The 19,164-nt window shown below is 39.6% G+C and overlaps 1 protein-coding gene across 1 annotated transcript in view; it reads left to right on the top strand.

Moving 5' to 3' along the window:
• The window catches only part of LOC124805130 (RNA-binding protein 28), a 127,020-nt gene that overhangs the window by 4,732 nt on the left and 103,124 nt on the right, over positions 1-19,164 (top strand). Inside the window, exon 2 of the mRNA XM_047265587.1 lies at positions 7,459-7,592. Within this exon, the coding sequence (XP_047121543.1) occupies positions 7,459-7,592 (134 nt within the window). The remainder of the gene's footprint in view (positions 1-7,458; positions 7,593-19,164) is intronic.

Below are 19,164 nucleotides of genomic sequence, written 5' to 3'. Positions count from 1 at the left end.
GTCTGTCAGTGTTCTGTCAGATTTTTCTTGCAGTATCATGTCTCCCATCTCATCTTCATCCGTGCCCTCTTCCTTTCTATAATATTGCTCTCAAGTACATCTCCCATGTATAAACCCTTTGTATATTCCTCCTACTTTACAGCTTTCCCTTCTGGTCTTAGGACTGGTTTTCCACCAGAGCTCTTAATATTCATACAGCTGCTTCACTTTTCTCCTAAGATCTCCCTAATTTTCTTGTAGAAGCATGTATCATTTCCTTGCTTCTAAACCCTTACACGTGTCCTCTAGCCATTCCTGCTTAGCTATTTTGTGCCTCCTGTCAATCTCCTTTTTTTTTTTTTAGATATTTGTATTCCTTTCCATCTGCTTGATTTACTGCATTTTTATATTTTCTCCTTTCACCAATCAAATTAAGTTTGTTCTGAACAATAGTGCTGCTGACAAGATGACTCTTGCGTATGCTGTTATTTATATATATTTGATGCTGTTGGTGCTGATTTTGCTTTTAACATTTGACATTGCCACTATGGCTGCAGTACAGTAGGACATTGTTTTTGTAAAACAGATCTGAAGATGGTCATTATAGTCCAAAACTGGTAATCTGTTGACAGAAAGTTTGTGACCATAGATGTAAAGTAAAGGAAATTTATTCTGTATTCAGGTCTGTTTTATTCACGGCAGTGTCGCAGTTTGTGAAAATTCGATATCTCCTGTCTTATCCGATGATGTCGACTAGACCTTGTCTTTGATCCTCTGTTGCCTTCACTATTCCATCTCTCAAAGCTACTTTCTCATCTTTTATTCTATTCCTTTCCCCTGTTCTTGTCAACTGTTGTGTAACGTTCCCTCTGAAATGCACGACAACCTCTGGTTCTTTCAACTTATCTGTCGCATCAGCTTAATTTCTATCTTTCTTTTGCAATTTTTTCTGTTGTAATCTACAGTTGATAACCAGTGAATTGTGGTCAGAGTCCACATTTACCTCTGGAAATGTCTTACCATTATATAATTGATCTGAAACCTTCCATGGTCTCCAAGTGTCCTCCATGTGTACAGCTTTCTTTCATGATTCTCAAACTAAATGTTAGTGATAATTAAATTATGCTCTTTGCAGAATCTTTCTCAAGTGATCTTCCACGGAACCCAAAGAAATCCTGGTCATATGTAAAGGCTGTTAGTGGCATCATTGTAGGTGTCCGGTCTTAGCGAATGAGACAAGAACTGAAACTGAGGGTAGCAAAACAGAAGCTGAAATGCTTAACTAAATTTTCAAATGTTCCTTTACAAAGGCAAACCCCTGTTTAGTCCTCGTACCACTGAAAAGATGAACGAAATAAGTATTAGCGTCAGTGGCGTTGAGAAACAGCTGAAAATCGTTAAAATAGAAGAAAGGTCCAGGGCTTGATGGAATCCCTGTCATATTCTATACTGAATTTATGGCTGAGTCAGCCCTGCATCTAACTATGCACAGGTTGCATCCGTCTATAAGAAGAGTAGTGGAAGTGATCCACAAAACTACCGTCCAGTATCCTTGACATCGATTTGTTCTGGAATCTTGGGACATATTTTGATCTCAGACATGCATTTTGAACAGAATGACCTTCTCAATGCCAACCAGCATCAATTTCAAAAACATTGATTATGTGAAACCAAACTCACACTTTTCTCACATAGCATACCGAAAGCTTTGGATCAAGGCAATCTGGTAGATACCGTATTTCTTGATTTCCAAAAAGCATTAGACTCAGTACCACATGTATGCTTATTATCAAAAGTACGATCATATGGGATATCAAGTGAAACTTGTGACCGAATTGATGACTTTTTGGTAGGGAGGACGCAGCATGTTATCTTGGATGGAGAGTCATTGTCAGATGTAGAAGTAACTTCAGGTGTGCCCCAGGGAATTGTGTTGAAACCTTTGCTGTTCATGTTGTATATTAATGACCTTGCAGACGATACAGTTATATATAATGAATTACTATATAAAAGAAGCTGCATAAATAGTCAGATTGTGATAAGATTTCAAAGTGGTGCAGAGATTGGCAACTCGCTTTAAATGTTCATACGTTTAAAATTTTGCACTCCAGAAAACGGAAAAACATGATATCCTAGACTATAATACCAATGAGTCTCTGTTGGAATCAGCCAACTTCTACAAATACCAGGGTGTAGCACTTTGTGGGGATATGAAATGGAATGATTACATAGGTTTAGTCATGGGTAAAACAGATCGTAGTCTTCAGTTTATTGATAGAATGCTGTGGAAGTGCAGTCAATCTACAAGGAGATTTCGTACAAATCACTTGTGCAGCCAGTTCTAGAAAATTTCTCAAGTGTGTGGGATCCATACTGGTTAGGACTAACAGGTGCAATGTGAATGGTCACAGAGATACTGAAGGAACTGAACTGGAAGACTCTTCAAAATAGACGTAAACTATCCCGAGAAAGCCTATTAACAAAGTTTCAAGAACCAACTTTAAATAATTACTCTAGGAATATGCTACAATCCCTTATATATGGTCACATAGGGATTGTGAGGATAAGATTAGAATAATTACTGCAAGCACAATGGCATTCAGACAGTAATTCTTCCCGCACGCCATATGTGAATGGAACAGGAAGAAACCCAATAACTCTTACAATAGGACATACCCTCTGCTGTGCACCTCACAGTGCTTTGCAGAATATAGATGGAGATGCAGAATTGTACCAGGCTGCTTCCTCTTCACCTCTGAATAACTACTGCAGTCTACATCCATACTGACAATTCCTTAATGTTACAGGATTTATCCTGCTGCCCACATGTCAGTCTTGTACAAGACTACATTCCAGACAGATGCCTTCAGAAAAGGCTTCATAACACTTAAATTTATGTTAGATGGCAACAAATTCCTCTTTTTCAGAAATGCTTTCCTTGCAATGGCCAGTTTTCATTTTATATCCTCCCTACTTTGGCTACCATTAGTTGTTTTGCTGCCCAAATTGCAAAATTCTTCTTCTACTTTTAGTGTCTCTTTTCTTAATGTAATTTCCCTCAGATTATTTTATGTAATTCGACTACATTCCATTAGCCTTGTTTTACTTTTGGTCATCTTATAACCTCTTTTCAAGACTGTATCCAATGTGTTATATGCTCTTCCAAGTTTTTGTTTCTTCTCCCTGAACTTTGATTCCTTCTCCAATTTTTTTTAGATTTCCTTTGTTGCTTATGCAAAGTAGAGATTGAATGATTTTGGTGATACACTACAGCCCTTTTTCACTCCAACTTGTTTTCAAGTTCTTTGACTCTTTGTAACTGCAGTCTGGTTTCTCGGCAAGTTGCAAATAACCATTAGTTCCCTTTATTTAATCCCTGCTGCCTCATAATCATCATCAGCCGGGTCTGTATAGAACATAGGCTTCTCCATCATCTTCCGCCTTGTCACCATCTCTCTGTCTTCACCTTGGTCCAGTCTTCTCCTTTCTTCTGGATGCATTCCTCTACTCCTTTCAGTCTTCCTCTTGGTCTCTTTCCTTCCAGTTTCATCTCGTGTATCCTCCTGGGTATCCTCTTCTCCTCCATTCTCTTAAAGTGTCCATATCATCTCAGCCTTGTTTTCTCTATCTCCTCCTGTAATGGTTTCACCTTCATTAACTCTCTGATCCTCTCATTCCTTAACCTGTCTAAGTTTGTCACTTCAATACTATTTCTCAAGAATTTCATCTCACTAGCTTGAATATTGCTTTTCTCTCTTCCTTTCATAACCCAGGTTTCTGATGCATATGTCAGGATCAGGACATAGTATGACTGGTATATAACCTTTTTACTGATTTGGGGTACATCCTTGCTCCATATCAGTCTTCTGACACGCTTCCAAATGCTTCTGCTTTTCTCCCCCACTCGTTTATTTCTCTGTCATTTTTTCCATCTTCCTATATCAGGGTTCCTAGGTACTTGAAACTCTCCACTCTCCTAAATTGTTCCCCACCAATTGTTATTCCAGTTGTTCCTCTCTCCTTCTTTCTTGTTGTGATAATCATCTCACTCTTACTTATACTAAATTTCATCCCATGTTCTTGTACTTTTCGTTCTCAAACATCCAACTGCTCTTGTACTTCCTCCTCCTTATTTCCCCAAATCATCAGATCATCTGCAAACACCATGGCTTTCCGCTTCCTTTCACCAATTACCTGTGCTCCTGTACTCATTATATCATCCATCACTACAATGAAGAGTAGTGGTGAAAGTGCACTTCCCTGCCTCAAGCCATTCTTCTGTTCAATCCAAGCTGATCTCTCTCCTCCCGCTTTCACACAGCTCACACTTCCATGGTACATTTGCCTAATCCTCTAAATAATCTGTTTTGCTACTCCTCTGTTCTCCAGGGCTTTCCACACTTTGCTTCTATGTACATTATATCATATGCTTTTTCAATGTCCAGGAAGGTCATTAGTGATCTGTTCCATATTCATAGTGCTGTTCTTGCGGTTGTCTTACAGCAAAAATTAGATACACTGTGGACCTTCCTGTTCTGAAGCCATGTTGCTCTTCTCTTATTCTTCTTTCTAATCTTGCCCGAATTCATGATTCCAAAATTTTCTCAAAAATCTTTATACAATAACTCATTAACATTATCCCCTGATAGTTCTTGCACTCTTTCCTATTTCCCTTCTTAAAGATTGGGACAATTATTCCCTTTTTCCAGTCTTCTGGGATCATCTTCTGTCTCCACACAATTTTCATTACTCGATATAGCCATTGTGTCCCCACCTCTCCTGCTGCTCTCGCCTTCTCTACACTTAGCTCATCCAGACCTGGTGACTTCCCTCCCTTCATCTTTCCCAATGCCTCTTCCACTTCTCTCCATGTAAGGTCTTTTTCTATTTGCTGCTCCTCCTCTTTTTTCTCCTCGTCTTGTTCCTCCTCATCCAGGTCTCCATTCGGGTTCAGGAGTTCTTCAAAATACATCTTGAGTTCCTCCATATTCTCCACATCTTGTCCACATTTGTTCACCATTTGAGCATAATCTGTCATACCGTTCTTCCCCTTACTTTTAATCATCCCACATTATACCTTTTTCTGAACCTTCACTATCCTCCGTCATTCTGGTCCACTGTTCCATCCACTTTATTCTTTCCTCTGCCACCTCTCTTTTTGCGTATTTCTTTCTTGCCTGACATTCTTCTCTTGTCTCTACTGTTCTCTTCTGGAACCAAACCATAAAGGCTCTATTCTTCTTCTGTACTATATCCTTTGTTTTATCATTCCACCAGGGTGTATCTTTCCATCTCCTTTTGTTGCTTGTCCTCCCACGTATTGCTTCTGCTGCACTTATTAATGTTCGCTTGAATCTACCCCATTCCCCTTCTACCATTTTTGGTTCATCCTTTGCAATGCTTTCCTTTACTACTAGTAGGTACTGTAGCCTGCTTTCTTCCTCCTTCAACTTCCATACCTTCATACGTCTTTCCTAGTTTTCTGTCCCTTTAATATCCTTAGTCCCTCTCAGGTTCATTACTAGCAAACGGTTGTTGCTATCCAAGGCCTCTGATGGTATTACCTTCATGTCAATGATGATCCTATTCATCTCACTATCGTACATGAAGTAATAAACTATCAACTTTCTCTTTAAGACTTGACTGTACTCTCTTCCTGAACCAAGAGTTCCCAACCAGCAAGCCATTCCTTTGACAGAACTCCAATAGTCTTTCACCTTCCTCATTTCGACAGCCCCAACCCTCTGGTCCAAGCACATTTTCACAGCCTCGTCTTTCTCTTCCAACGTGTTCGTTTAAATTCCGCATTACTACCATATTCTTTGTTCCCATCTGCTTCTGCATTTCCCTTTCAAACTCTTGCTTCCCCTCAGAAGTGCAACCCACCTGCTGCGCATACACTTGTATTACCTCTATGGTTCTGCCCTTGAGTGATATTTTGGTCTTCATCATCCTATCACTTATTCTCTTCACTTCCACTTTTAATCCATCTCTTACTACTATTCCAACTCCATTTCTCCTTCCCTCCCCATTTCCACTCCAGTACAATCGGTAGCCTTTCCTCAGTTCTTTCCTTCCTTCTCCTTTCCATCTCATTTCAGCTAACACCAATAGGTCTAACTTCTTTATTTCCATCATGTCTACCATCTCTTCCGCCTTTCCAGTCAATGTTTGTATATTTAATGTTCCAAATCTTAGTCCTTGTTTGTAGCCAGTTCATCGTTGATTAAATCCATCCTTTCCAAGGCCCGTCTTATTTTTGAAAGCAGAAATCATAATCCACTACTGGCTTGCTGGACCTATCATAGCTTCACCAGAGCCCCGATATCTGTCACTTTTGAGGGTTCCTGTAGGACCTTCACTGCTACCATAGCAGTCCCGGGGCACACACTGTACCTCGCTTCTACAGGCAATCTCCTACTTCACGCCATTGCCCATCTCCCACGACTAGGATGAGGGGTTGGACCTACATAATTAAAAAAGTGCATCCCTGTCAACACTGTAAAAAAAAACTTTCTATATGTCTACAAATATTATAAATTATATAGTTTTGCCTCTCTTTAACCTAACCTATCTTCTGAGATAAGTTGAAAAGTCTTCCTCTTAAGCAGCTTCTACAAGTATTTTTTCCCATTCTACTGTGAATAATTTGTTTCAAATATTTTACTAACATGAGTTATTTAACTGATAGTTCAGTAAAAGTCATTCCTGTTGACACTTGCTTTCTTTGGAACTGGAACTATTACATTCTTCTTGTAATCTGAGGGTATTTTGCCCGTCGTGTATAGCTTGGTCATTAGATGGAATAGTTTTGTCATGGCTGGCTCTCCCAAGGATTTTTTCAAGTCTTATTTGTGTGAATATCTTAAGTTGGGCCCCACACAAGCAGTTTTTCCAGAATCCATGCTGATTCTTTTTCAGTCTTGTGATTTGTGACTCCATGCCTGATTGGTGTGTTTCTTTTTAGATCTGTATCTTTTTTTACTTTGCATCTTATGGGTTACGATCTACTTAGAATTCAAAAGTGTTTTAGTACTGTTACCTTTTCTAGAGTTTCTTTATTGTTTGGTAAAACATACCCAGTTTCATTGTGAGCCCTATTTGCTCCTCACCAAATTATTGTTGTATTAGATTAAAGCTAAAAGGAGGACAAACATGCTTCTCTTTTCTGCAGGTAGTACTAACAGGTGACCACTTCAATTTCTGGACCATGTCAAAAGTTTTCCATTGAAGAAATTTCTTTATTTTTTGTAATTCTTTTGAATTAAAATCCCCTGTTATCATAGTAAGAATTTCTTACTGTCCCGGTACTGATGATATCACGAATAATATACCTTTGCTTTGTGAAAGATATACCATGAGAGTAACTTCTTTTTGTTTCTAATGTGTAGATTGCAATTTTCATTTTCATGTTTTGAATAAAGATAGTATGAGTTTGAAAATTTGCATTTGCGTTTATATGTATGTGAATGTTTTCAGAAGGGAAGATCAGATCGAAGAATGCAACATTTAAGCCGAAGAAAAAGTCAACCAACCTCATTAACAAAGATTTGAAGAAATGGAAACCAAAGAGTAAAGTTGGAAGGATTGTTTTAAAAAACTTGCCATTTAAGGTATTTCATAACAGTATTATAGCTTTTGTGACAAGTCATGTAAACTATTTTGTTGCTGCCTGTAACAAGCAGTCAGTTTCTGTTTCTTTTTCAATGAGCAGACTATTAACTATAGTAGAGTATTAATTATTGTAGAGTGTGATTGTGCTATTGTGTTGATTTATACACTATTGAATTTATAACCGGGATACAATCTGTCACATTAATTGTAACAAAATGAAACTTGTGGTTTCATAGCAGTGAGTTGAAGTAGTTGCTTAAATCCACACTGTAGCGGCACCACCATTTAGGATACGGAAAGTTATTAAATGAAACAACAATTTCACTATTACCAGTCACCGTTTTATTTATTTCCACGACGCGTTTCGAAGGTTTAAACCTCCATCATCGGGTGGGTTTACATTAGTAAGTATTACATTTGTGTGTGTGTTGTGTTACGATTTTTGGAGGAACTTGTGGCACTGCCTAGTGGAGAAACGAGACACTATTTCAGAATATGGTTTAGGATAACGTTTATGAAAAATTAAACTGATATCTAATGGTAAACATTAAATAAGTAAACTACAGTACCTTCAGTGATCACAGGTTCCTTTTGCTGTCGTAACACATCACATGTATACTGCCACATTTGTAAACAAATATGGCGTCTGGAATCAGCTGGGTGCAAAGTTCGTATAGCAGAAGTGAAGACATAATCGCAAAGTGCAAAGAATATACATCATAACAATATTATTACAGAATAATTGCTTTAAGCATTTGGCGGTGTTTGTTTTCAGGTGTCAAATATATGTGTGTGTACTTCAGGTGGTATATAAATCCAATTCTGACAAGTTAAAACAGCAAACATTCGTACTTATTTATACAAACAGGTGAAATGATAAAATGGCTTAAACATCTTACTTATTGATAACAATTAGGTGAAATGTTACAGACTATAATTTCAATGATCATATTGGCTACAACAGTAAAATCATACATACATTACACTCTTTGATTGGGGTTAATAAACAGATGTGAAGTGAGGGGCTGGAGGCAGAAGGAGAGGTAGAGAGAGAGAGAAAAAGTGTGTGTGTGTGTGTGTGTGTGTGTGTGTGTGTGTGTGTGTGTGTGTGAGTGAAAGGGAGAGGGAGAGGGGGGGGGGGGAGAGAGAGGGAGGGAGAGAGAGAGAGAGAGAGAGAGAGAGAGAGAGAGAGAGAGAGAGAGGGAGGGAGAGAGGAAAGAGTGATTATTGAGAGGAAACATTTACATGGCAAGGAGTCTTAAGATTGCATGTTGCATATAGTAGCTGCCTAAAGGTTGGGGAATACATTGGTTAATGCTATAAAATATGCAGATAGATATACATTTGTGCCAGTAGTTGATGTACATACAGTTTTAAGCTGACAAGGGGTACAAGCTGTTGGTGTGATGAATTATCTTTGAATGAGGTCAATCTCTTGTACTCTTGGCAGCTGTCAATATTTATGGTAAATATTAGGTGTGTGTGTGTATGTGTGTGTAAGTGTGTGTGTGTGTGCATTTTTATGAGTGTAGGCAGTTGCTGAAAACGGAGATGATACTATTGTAAATATTGTCATTTTTGTCATTTAAGATAGATTCTGGTTGTTTCATTTGATGTTTGTATATCTGGTTGTTTCATTTGATGTTTGTATATTTGGAGTGTTTCAAGGATGTCTAGTTTTCTGCCTTTTGGTTGGGTGTGTAGGATGCTAATACTTGTGTTGTTAACATGGTGTTTTGTTTCATGCAAGTGTGTAGCTATTGCTGATGTGTGATATTTTTTGTTTTTTAGTGCTGCCATGTGTTCCTTGAACCTAATCTCAAATGATCTGCCTGTCTGGCCTATGTAGAAGCAGTCAATTTTGTACACACCTGTGTGATGAAGTGGGTTTCGTGTGCCGATGTTGTGGGGTAACTTCTGTCCAATCTTGTTGTCTGTTGTAAAGGATATGCTTATGCCTTTCCGTTTGAAGACATTGGTAATCTGGTATGAAATGTTACCCAGAAAGGGGATTGTATGGAAGATGTTATTTTCTTTTTGTTTTTTGTGTTGTGATTCCTTTGCCATTATTGAGTGTTTTAGGGTGTCTACTATGGAGCTGTTATAACCATTTTCAATAGCTGTTTGTTTTATTATTTCAATTTCTTGATCACATTTATCTTCTGAGAGTGGTAGTTGGATAGCTCTATTAATCATGTACCGGAATGCTGCCATTTTGTGTGCTGCGGGGGTGGCAAGAGGAGTTGTGGATTGTGGTATGTGTTGTGGTAGGCTTCCGATAAATTTCAAATTGATGTCTGTTATTCTTTATTCTAATGGTAAGGTCTAGGAAATTTATACTGTCGTCTTTTTGGTGTTCAACTGTGAATTTTATGTTTTCATGGGAGTTGTTGAAAAACTGATTCAACTCACTGATGTCATCTTTAGTGCCTTTGATTAAAATGATGGTATCATCTACATATCTGTAGTAGTAGATGATATTTTTGAGGAGATGGTGATTGGAATTCAGGATTTTGTCTTCTAGGTTACTTATAAATATTTCTGCTAGCAACCCGGAAAGATTTGAGCCCATTGCCAGACCATCTGTTTGTTGGTAGATTTTATTCTTAAATTTAAAATAGTTGTGTGAAAGTGTGAATTCAAGCAGGTCCATTAGTTCATTAATGTGAGTTGAAGGGATATTTTTGTGTTTATGTAGGTTGGCATTAATTATCTGTAGTGTGGGATCTATTGGCACAGAGGAATATAGGTTTTGTATGTCAAATGAGGCAAGTGTGGCTCCCTAAAAATGTTCGCATTTAAAGTTAATCTGCCCAGTCAGGCAATCAAGGCTATTTTCGAGTACAAAAACAGTGCAGAAAAGGTCGCAATGACGACACAACACATACACTTCAATAGGAATTGTCTCAAGAATAACGTCATCCCAAATTATGTCAAAATTGACATCAAAACAAACACAACAACTGCGAAGAAAACACTGGAAATCGCACGAAAACTCTGGGTGAAAAATGAACTGAAAGAGCTTTATATTAAAAAACAAATGTTCAATACACAGCTTTATAATGCAGAATTACAGTTGGGAAAGTTGCTTCATAGATTAGAATATGATTCCATAACCAAAAAAGTCAAAGAGTACACCGAGTTCATCGTACAGAAAACGAAAACTACACAGAAGAAAAAACTAGCCAATCTTATAAAGCAACAACTACCTCCCAAACCGAACCAAAACAGCCAAAAGAAACACACATTCTACACACCCTTCCTCAACAACACGAACATAACATTCACTGCAGAAGAAGAGGCACTACTCTGCAAAGGCTTAAAGCACAATCTTCAAGCTCCGCTGGATCAAAAGAACCAAGAAAAGCTCATCACTTGTGCAACACAGATCTCGACCATCGCCTTTAAGAAGGAAACTGACAGAATATCAGCCTGCCACAAAATTAACGAAATCATTGAAAAGGAGATTGCAAAACCTTTCCCAGCATACAAGAAAAGAGAAGAAGCCCTTACACGTACCATTAAGACTAAATTAAATGTGAATAATGCTATAATTGTAAAAGCTGACAAGAGCAACACAACTGTCGTAGTGGACAGAACAACATACATAGAAAAAACTTTAGACTTCTTCCAAACCAGCAACATAACTGAAATACATAAAGATCCAACAGCCAGAATACAAAAGGAGATTAAACACATTTCAAACAACATTAACTTTCTACTCACCATCCAAGAAGCAAGAAACATTGTAACAATGAGCCCACAACCACCTTGCCTTAGATCACAACCAAAGATCCACAAAAACGGGACCCCCATCAAGCCCATAGTGAACTGTAGGAACAGCCCAACATTCAAGCTCAATAAAATACTCTTCAGAATTCTCAAACAAGCATACACATTCAATAATGAGAGAACACTTAGAAACACAACAGAATTTACACAATATGTCAAAAACATACAAGTACCTGAGGGAGCCACACTTGCCTCATTTGACATACAAAACCTATATTCCTCTGTGCCAATAGATCCCACACTACAGATAATTAATGCCAACCTACATAAACACAAAAATATCCCTTCAACTCACATTAATGAACTAATGGACCTGCTTGAATTCACACTTTCACACAACTATTTTAAATTTAAGAATAAAATCTACCAACAAACAGATGGTCTGGCAATGGGCTCAGATCTTTCCGGGTTGCTAGCAGAAATATTTATAAGTAACCTAGAAGACAAAATCCTGAATTCCAATCACCATCTCCTCAAAAATATCATCTACTACTACAGATATGTAGATGATACCATCATTTTAATCAAAGGCACTAAAGATGACATCAGTGAGTTGAATCAGTTTTTCAACAACTCCCATGAAAACATAAAATTCACAGTTGAACACCAAAAAGACGACAGTATAAATTTCCTGTACCTTACCATTAGAATAAAGAATAACAGACATCAATTTGAAATTTATCGGAAGCCTACCACAACACATACCACAATCCACAACTCCTCTTGCCACCCTGCAGCACACAAAATGGCAGCATTCCGGTACATGATTAATAGAGCTATCCAACTACCACTCTCAGAAGATAAATGTGATCAAGAAATTGAAATAATAAAACAAACAGCTATTGAAAATGGTTATAACAGCTCCATAGTAGACACCCTAAAACACTCAATAATGGCAAAGGAATCACAACACAAAAAACAAAAAGAAAATAACATCTTCCACACAATCCCCTTTCTGGGTAACATTTCATACCAGATTGCCAATGTCTTCAAACGGAAAGGCATAAGCATATCCTTTACAACAGACAACAAGATTGGACAGAAGTTACCCCACAACATCGGCACACGAAACCCACTTCATCACACAGGTGTGTACAAAATTGAATGTTTGGACTGCGACTGCTTCTACATAGGCCAGACAGGCAGATCATTTGAGATTAGGCTCAAGGAACACATGGCAGCACTAAAAAACAAAAAATATCACACATCAGCAATAGCTACACACTTGCATGAAACAAAACACCATGTTAACAACACAAGTATTAGCATCCTACACACCCAACAAAAAGGCAGAAAACTAGACATCCTTGAAACACTCCAAATATACAAACATCAAATGAAACAACCAGAATCTATCTTAAATGACAAAAATGACAATATTTACAATAGTATCATCTCCGTTTTCAGCAACTGCCTACACTCATAAAAATGCACACACACACACTTACACACACACACACACCTAATATTTACCATAAATATTGACAGCTGCCAAGAGTACAAGAGATTGACCTCATTCAAAGATAATTCATCACACCAACAGCTTGTACCCCTTGTCAGCTTAAAACTGTATGTACATCAACTACAGGCACAAATGTATATCTATCTGCATATTTCATAGCATTAACCAATGTATTCCCCAACCTTTAGGCAGCTACTATATGCAACATGCAATCTTAAGACTCCTTGCCATGTAAATGTTTCCTCTCAATAATCACTCTTTCCTCTCTCCCTCCCTCTCTCTCTCTCTCTCTCTCTCCCTCCCTCTCCCCCCCCCCCCTCTCCCTCTCCCTTTCACTCACACACACACACACACACACACACACACACACACACACACACACACACACTTTTTCTCTCTCTCTACCTCTCCTTCTGCCTCCAGCCCCTCACTTCACATCTGTTTATTAACCCCAATCAAAGAGTGTAATGTATGTATGATTTTACTGTTGTAGCCAATATGATCATTGAAATTATAGTCTCTAACATTTCACCTAATTGTTATCAATAAGTAAGATGTTTAAGCCATTTTATCATTTCACCTGTTTGCATAAACAAGTACGAATGTTTGCTGTTTTAACTTGTCAGAATTGGATTTATATACCACCTGAAGTACACACACATATATTTGACACCTGAAAACAAACACCGCCAAATGCTTAAAGCAATTATTCTGTAATAAGATTGTTATGGTGTATATTCTTTGCACTTTGCGATTATGTCTTCACTTCTGCTATACGAACTTTGCACCCAGCTGATTCCAGACGCCATATTTGTTTACAAATGTGGCAGTATACATGTGATGTGTTACGACAGCAAAAGGAACCTGTGATCACTGAAGGTACTGTAGTTTACTTATTTAATGTTTACCATTAGATATCAGTTTAATTTTTCATAAACGTTATCCTAAACCATATTCTGAAATAGTGTCTCGTTTCTCCACTAGGCAGTGCCACAAGTTCCTCCAAAAATCGTAACACAACACACACACAAATGTAATACTTACTAATGTAAACCCACCCGATGATGGAGGTTTAAACCTTCGAAACGCGTCGTGGAAATAAATAAAACGGTGACTGGTAAACAGTGAAATTGTTGTTTCATTTAATGTCAGTAACAGTCACGGTAAAGCCTAACCTAAAAATGTACGGAAAGTTAGTTTTGTGCAATATTCAGAGCACGAGTTACAGCCAGGTGTGGCCGGATTGCAGTAAGTTATGCATACCAGCAGTTGCGAAGGCAAATAGATTCCACAGGGGTGTAGAACTTCCGGAGAGGGCACACACAGCAGTTTCCATGGTGCAAGTCACAGGCAGAAGAGGGCCACTGGCCAACCTAAGTGTTATGCGTACATGACGCGAACTGTGTGCTTGGCTAAACAGAGGCGCACAGCCAAGTATAAATAGGTGTCATTTTCTAAAGAGATTCATTCAAGTGTGGCAGCTCTCCTGGACGGTGAGGTGTGTCACACCGCCGGGCTACACACAGCAACAGATGGGGCAACATTGTCTCAGTCCACGGCAGGTCATTAGTTCAACCCTCTGAGGCCGATGCAGAGTCTGCTTCGAATATCACACAAAACTAGCTTCTCCTATCTTAAAACGGTGGTGCCGCTACAATCCTTTTTCTTGCACAATCACATACAAAAGCAATACTGAAGTCACTGCATATAACTAATTTATGCTGCTTCCTATAAAGTGAACAAAAACCCTCTCTAGCTTGAGCAGAAATGCTCTGAAGTCAGAGTTGAGGACCTATAAACAACAACAATTAGAAGTTTAGTTTCACTAAATTCAACTGCCCTTGCACAACATTCAGTACCTGTTCAGTGAGGCCATGATACACCTAGGGACTCAAATGGAATACTGTTTTTTATGCACATGACCACTCCCCCCATTCTGCTAAGAACTCCTTGAAAAACAGCCAGCTAATCTGTATCCTGGTAAAGGAAGCCTCTGAATTGTCAAATTATTTAAGTGGTTATCTGATAAACCAATAACGTCAGAGTCAATATCTATAAGCATTTATCCCTAATACCTCTTATGTTTTGATGAAATATGCTAATTCCTTCTCTATTTGGATACCTGCCCTCCTCTGAAGGTGATCCCTTTGTTACAGCAATTTCCTTTAAGCAAGAATACCTATCAGCTGTCTGGACCACTTCAGCAAAGAATCCCTTCTCTGGCTAATACCCAGTCACTCATCTTATTTCTTAAATGCTACCTGAACCATGGAATCAACCCCATTGGCCTAACTATAAAATTTTTTTTCTATGGATCCCACCACTCTTATCACAATGACCTTCACCTTTTCAGATTCTGCCAGACCATGTCCCTCACAAACCTGGTGCTGCAAAAACACATTTCCATGGCATAGGGTTCCCAGAACCACCTCTGCTCCCTCAGCAAGATACTTCTTCCGTGCAATATCTAGTTCATATATCACAGCTCTGAAACTGAATCCCTTGCTCTCCAGCACCAGCATTCCTGATACCACCTCCGTAGTAAGTTATCCAACCTGATGATACCCTGCTGTTGCCACTATCCAACCCCTGTACTTCCCACAGGGTATCTCCTCGTCAACCCTTCCTAATGCCCAGACCCTGCCTAGCTGACCTTTACAACTTTCCGCACACATCCCCCAAAACTCCCTACAACACTACACCAAATCTAGAGCCAAAATGATCTGGGAACACCATTGTTAATCTTTCCACCAAAAACCGCAGCCTGGCAGGAGTCTCAGTCCTATCTAAAGGTCTCAGCTTCAGTCCTACACCCAAATTGACCTACTCTCCCTCTTCCAATTCCAGCAATGAAAACACTTGTCCCAAGCCAACTTGATCTCAGCATGTTATAGTCTTAGGTGGAGATTTCAGTTTACGAGATATAGACTGGGACACTCAGATGTTTAGAATGGGTGCTAGGGACAGAGCATCGAGTGACATTATACTGAGTGCACTGTCCGAAAATTACCTCGAGCAATTAAACAGAGAACCGACTCGTGGAGATAACATCTTGGACCTACTGATAACAAACAGACCCGAACTTTTCGACTCTGTAAGTGCAGAACAAGGAATCGGTGATCATAAGGCCGTTGCAGCATCCCTGAATATGGAAGTAAATAAGAATATAAAAAAAGGGAGGAAGGTTTATCTGTTTAGCGAGAGTAATAGGAGGCAGATTTCAGACTACCTAACAGATCAAAACGAAAATTTCTGTTTCGACACTGACAATGTTGAGTGTTTATGGAAAAAGTTCAAGGCAATTGTAAAATGCATTTTAGACAGATACGTGCTGAGTAAAACTGTGAGGGATGGGAAAAACCCACCGTGGTTCAACAACAAAGTTAGGAAACTACTGCGAAAGCAAAGAGAGCTTCACTGCAAGTTTAAATGCAGCCAAAACCTCTCAGACAAACAGAAGCTAAACAATGTCAAAGTTAGCGTAAGGAGGGCTATGCGTGAAGCGTTCAGTGAATTCTATGTACCGACTTGACAGAAAATCCTAGGAAGTTCTGGTCTTATGTTAAATCAGTAAGTGGCTCGAAACAGCATATCCAGACACTCTGGGATGATGATGGCATTGAAACAGAGGATGACACACGTAAAGTTGAAATACTAAACACCTTTTTCCAAAGCTGTTTCACAGAGGAAGACCGCACTGCAGTTCCTTCTCTATATCCTCACACAAACAAAAAAATGGCTGACATTGAAATGAGTGTCCAAGGAATAGAAAAGCAACTGGAATCACTCAACAGAGGAAAGTCCACTGGACCTGACGGGATACCAATTCGATTCTACACAGAGTACGCGAAAGAACTTGCCCCCCCTTCTAACAGCCGTGTACCACAAGTCTCTAGAGGAACGGAAGGTTCCAAATGATTGGAAAAGAGCACGGGTAGTCCCAGTCTTCAAGAAGGGTCATCGAGCAGATGCGCAAAACTATAGACCTATATCTCTGACATTGGTCTGTTGTAGAATTTTAGAACATGTTTTTTGCTCTCCTATCATGTCATTTCTGGAAACCCAGAATCTACTTTGTAGAAATCAACATGGATTCCGGAAACAGCGATCGTGTGAGACCCAACTCGCTTTATTTGTTCATGAGACCCAGAAAACATTAGATACAGGCTCCCAGGTAGATGCCATTGTTCTTGACTTCCAGAAGGCATTCGATACAGTTCCGCACTGTCGCCTGATAAACAAAGTAAGAGCCTACGGAATATCAGACCAGCTGTGTGGCTGGATTGAAGAGTTTGTAGCAAACAGAACACAGCATGTTGTTCTCAATGGAGAGATGTCTACAGACGTTAAAGTAACCTCTGGCGTGCCACAGGGGAGTGTTATGGGACCATTGCTTTTCACAATATATATAAATGACCTAGTAGATAGTGTCGGAAGTTCCATGCGGCTTTTCGCTGATGACGCTGCAGTATACAGAGAAGTTGCAGCATTAGAAAATTGCAGCGAAATGCAGGAAGATCTGCAGTGGAAGGGCACTTGGTGCAGGGAGTGGCAAATGACCCTTAACGTAGACAAAGGTGAAGTATTGCGAATACATAGAAAGAAGGATCCTTTATTGTATGATTATATGATAGCAGAACAAACACTGGTAGCAGTTACGTCTGTAAAATATCTGGGAGTATGCGTGCGGAATGATTTGAAGTGGAATGACCATATAAAATTAATTGTTGGTAAGGAGGGTGCCAGGTTTCGATTCATTGGGAGAGTCCTTAGAAAATGTAGTCCATCAACAAAGGAGGTGGCTTACAAAACACTCGTTCGACCTACACTTGAGTATTGCTCATCAGTGTGAGATCCGTACCAAGTCGGGTTGACAGAGGAGATAGAGAAGATCCAAAGAAGAGCAGCGTGCTTCGTCACAGGGTTATTTGGTAAGCGTGATAGCGTTATGGAGATGTTTAGCAAACTCAAGTGGCAGACTCTGCAAGAGAGCCACTCTGCATTGCAGTGTAGCTTGCTGTCCAGGTTTTGAGAGGGTGCGTTTCTGGATGAGGTATCAAATATATTGCTTCTCCCTACTTATCCCTCCCGAGGAGATCACGAATGTAAAATTGGAGAGATTCAAGCGCGCACAGGGGCTTTCCAGCAGTCGATCTTCCCGCGAACCATACGCGACTGGAACAGGAAAGGGAGGTAATGACAGTGGCACGTAAAGTGCCCTCTGCCACACACTGTTGGGTGGCTTGCGGAGTATAGATGTAGATGTAGATGTAGATGTAGAATCCCAACACTGAACCCTGGCTCTCCCAGTTTGTTCCACCATCCAACCGTGATCCTCCCACCTAACCATCCCCTGTTGCCTTCCAGGGATTTATTACCTTCTCAACATCTTTCCCAAAGTCCCTTCCTAAGAACACTAAACCTTCAGCAGAAGAAAAGACAGCCATACACAACCTCAGAACAGATCCTCAGCTAAAGACAAAGGTTCCATTGCTGTATTTATGAACTACAGTGACTATCTGGGGGATATCTTTCCTAGGTGTCTGACTCCTCCAACTATAAATTCAGCAAGAGTGATCCCATCCCAAAAGTCCACCCTAACTTCCAGTCCCAGCTTAAAATGCTAGGCCTTTCCAGAACCTCTCCCCTGAAGCTATTTCCTTCCTCTTCCCGATGACACCGCACACATGCACATTCTAGATCCCCCCCCCCCCCCCCAAAAAAAAAAAAAAAAAAAAAAAAAAAAAAAAAAAAAAAAAAAAAAAAAAAAACTGCTAACCCAACAATCCTGGACACCCTATTGTCGTTAGGTATTGTGCTTCCTCTGACAGAAATTTGGCCGTCAGTGACAAAACCTACAATCAGTTGCCCAGGATCTAGCGTTGTACATTAATCATACAATGTAAGCTTTCACGGCCGGTATTGTCTTCATTTAAAACTTCCGGGCTGATAGGCCGTGGTCGAAGTATAAAACTCTCTCCTGACGTTTCGTCTCCGACTGCGGGAGACACCCTCGGAGGTAAAGCGGCGAACTGCAGTTCGCCGCTTTACCTCCGAGGATGTCTCCCGCAGTCGGAGACGAAACGTCAGGAGAGAGTTTTATACTTCGGCCACGGCCTATCAGCCCGGAAGTTTTAAGTGAAGTTGTACATTAATGATACCAACCACTTCCTCTACTGACTCTCCACCATCCCTGCCTGTTTACCTCCTAGATCCCTACTTATCACTGTTGATGCCATTTTCTTATACTACGTCACCACTCATCCCAGTGAGCTTATGATATTCAACACTACTGCTCCTAATATACTTCAGACTTT

This window comes from Schistocerca piceifrons, chromosome 7, assembly GCF_021461385.2.
Source record: "Schistocerca piceifrons isolate TAMUIC-IGC-003096 chromosome 7, iqSchPice1.1, whole genome shotgun sequence".
In the NCBI taxonomy this organism is placed as follows: domain Eukaryota; kingdom Metazoa; phylum Arthropoda; class Insecta; order Orthoptera; family Acrididae; genus Schistocerca; species Schistocerca piceifrons.
The sequence above is the reverse complement of the archived record's forward strand: the minus strand, read 5'-3'. Positions and strand labels throughout refer to the sequence as shown.